Source organism: Volvox carteri (genome assembly GCF_000143455.1).
Source record: "Volvox carteri f. nagariensis unplaced genomic scaffold VOLCAscaffold_4, whole genome shotgun sequence".
NCBI classification, from domain to species: domain Eukaryota; kingdom Viridiplantae; phylum Chlorophyta; class Chlorophyceae; order Chlamydomonadales; family Volvocaceae; genus Volvox; species Volvox carteri.
The window spans coordinates 2,056,796-2,059,261 of NW_003307547.1; the positions used below are offsets into that span (position 1 = coordinate 2,056,796).

The 2,466-nt window shown below is 53.1% G+C and overlaps 1 protein-coding gene across 1 annotated transcript in view; it reads left to right on the forward strand.

The window, feature by feature from the left end:
* Positions 1-396: 396 nt before the first annotated feature.
* The window catches only part of VOLCADRAFT_56272 (uncharacterized protein), a gene marked incomplete at both ends in the record, with an annotated part of 9,004 nt that continues 6,934 nt past the window's right edge, over positions 397-2,466 (forward strand). The window contains 3 exons of the mRNA XM_002946754.1: positions 397-909; positions 1,671-1,742; positions 2,146-2,247. Of these exons, the coding sequence (XP_002946800.1) occupies positions 397-909; positions 1,671-1,742; positions 2,146-2,247 (687 nt within the window). The remainder of the gene's footprint in view (positions 910-1,670; positions 1,743-2,145; positions 2,248-2,466) is intronic.

The following is a 2,466-nucleotide window of genomic DNA, read 5'->3' on the forward strand; positions in this document are numbered from 1 at the left end:
CTCCATCCTTGCTATGTTGCTTGCTCTTTGTTCTCCCCTCGCAATCCCCCCGCATTCCTAGGTCCCGTCGCTTGCTGCCATACGTGGCACGCGACAGCGCAAATGGCGCCGCTAGCAGCAGCACCAGCAGCTTATCACAGTCCGCATCACAGACACCGTCTGCCGCTGAGCAGCCGGCCGCAGCTGCAGCAAGCACCTCGCCCAGCCCGCTTCCCCCAGCGACGCAACGCGAACCCCCACAGCGTCACATCTCAGCGACGAAGGTATGGCATTCAATTTCCCCGTCACCTTCGCTCCTTCCTATCCCCTCTTCCTGTATTCTGTATGAATACGCATTCATTCCAGCGTATGGAAGTCTCCCTTTGGCTCACACCACTGTACAACAACCACACAGGCATGAAAATCCAGTCACACCTTGAACTCTCTAGTTCTTTAGCTCTCAACCCGTACGTGGAGAGTATAGTTTCGAACTGGGTCATCAATGCACCCGGTTCCCCGAACCACGACGTGCGTACACGAACACGCCAATACACACATGCACACACGCGCGCGTACAAAAACCGTCCCAACCCGTGTCTTGTTCTCAGTTCACAGGTTCTTAACCCCCCGGTTTCCCATTTCCTCTTCTCGGCCCCCCCCCCCAAAACCCGGTCAGTTCTACGTTCGGTCAGTTCTACGTTTGGTACACTCTTGCCCTGGCAGCAGCTTCACTCGTGTGTGGTTCGTCTTTCCCCCCAAAACCCCCACACCCCACCCGCGAACACCCCCTCCCAGGGTTACGGGAGCCATCCGCCCCCCCGGCGGGGCAGTGTGCCGCTGTGGACCGACGACCCCATTCCGCCGCTACCCCGACTGCCCGTACAGCGTAGAATATTCTGCAACCGGGCTTTGAACATGAAGCAAATAAAGGTGTGTGGGGTGTATGCTGTTCGCGGCGCCGCCGGCGTTTTTGCTCTCTTGAGTGTTTGGGTGTGGGGTAAGGTAGCCCCACATCCGAGGGGAAGAATTATATGCCAAAAAAAAAATATATATATATATAATATATATAATATATATATATTATATTTATTATGTTATCGTATTGCAACATTCTATTATTATATTGCATTATTATGTTATTTTATTATATATTGTATTTATTATTGTATCAGGAAATGTCAACTATTGTTCCTCCGATGCATCCGGAAAGACAAATGCCGACGTACAAAGCACATCGGGGGGGGCGGGCCGGCAAAAGTTGAGACATGGGGGTAGGGGGGGGTAGGGCGAACTTGCGTCGCTGTGCCCAGCGTGGCGGGGCTATCCGCAAGGGGCGTGCGTATGTTTGTGTGTGTGTGTGCTTGCGTTACGGTGTTGTGTGTCTGTTTGTATGCGTGCTCTTGGGAATGTGTGAAAGTATCTCTGTATGTGCGTGTGTGGAAAATAATTTTTTGGCGGAACAGCAAACGCCATCGTGCGGTACATCGCTGTACATGCTGTACATTTTCGTGCTCGTCTTCTGCTGCTCCTGCTATTGCTGCTGGATTTTGCCAAACGGCTTGACTTCCCGGGCTCATGTAATTGTCGTGATGGGTTATTCAGCACTATTTTCTTTGGCGTACTTGGCGTTTGCTTTCACTTCTTGTGGCAATATGGGAATGGATGTTTAGATGTCGTACTGCTCTCTGCAGGCCATCGGGTACGACATGGATTACACGTTGGCGCAGTACAAGCCGGACACCTTCGAGGGCCTTGCGCATAAAGTGAGAGACACCGAACGGCACCACTCGCGCCACTCGCCATGAGCAGGAAGTTCAAACCTGAACTGAACTCGTGCCTAGGGCCGCCGCACTCTTAGGGAGAACGTAAAACACACACACACACACACACACGCGCTCACATGCTCGCTCTACTTACACGCGCGTGTGTGTATGTTGCCGGGGGGTTGATTGCGGGGGGGGGGAGGAAAGCAGGACGAAGACAAAAACCCGTTCAAGGCCTTTCCCCCCAGGTCATCTCTTACCGACCCGTGGGTCGATTGCTCAACCCGCGTTTCCCGCCCCCACCCAAACCTCCTTCGATCCCCCACTTCTTTCCCCTCTCTTTTCCCCTCTCCTCCCTCCCCTCCGAAACACACACACACACACGCACGCGCGTACACGAAAGGAAACCGTGTCCAAGTTAGTCGAGGTGTTTCGATACCCCGAGGAGCTGCGTCGGTTGGACTTCCAGTGGGACTACATGACCAAGGGCCTCATCATTGACAAGGTAGTTACCCGGGTCGGGTAGTTCGGTAAGGTGGTTAGGTTGTGTTTGGGAGGAAGGCGGGAAAAGGGGATCTGGAACACGTCTGTTTTCCGTTTTTCTAGCCCTCCAGTAGTGGTACTGCTGCTGCTACTGCTGCTACTGCTACTCTGGTGGTGATGCCAATGTTGATGTACAATTGCGGTATGATTTACCCCGTCCATCATTCATTCCTAGACAACC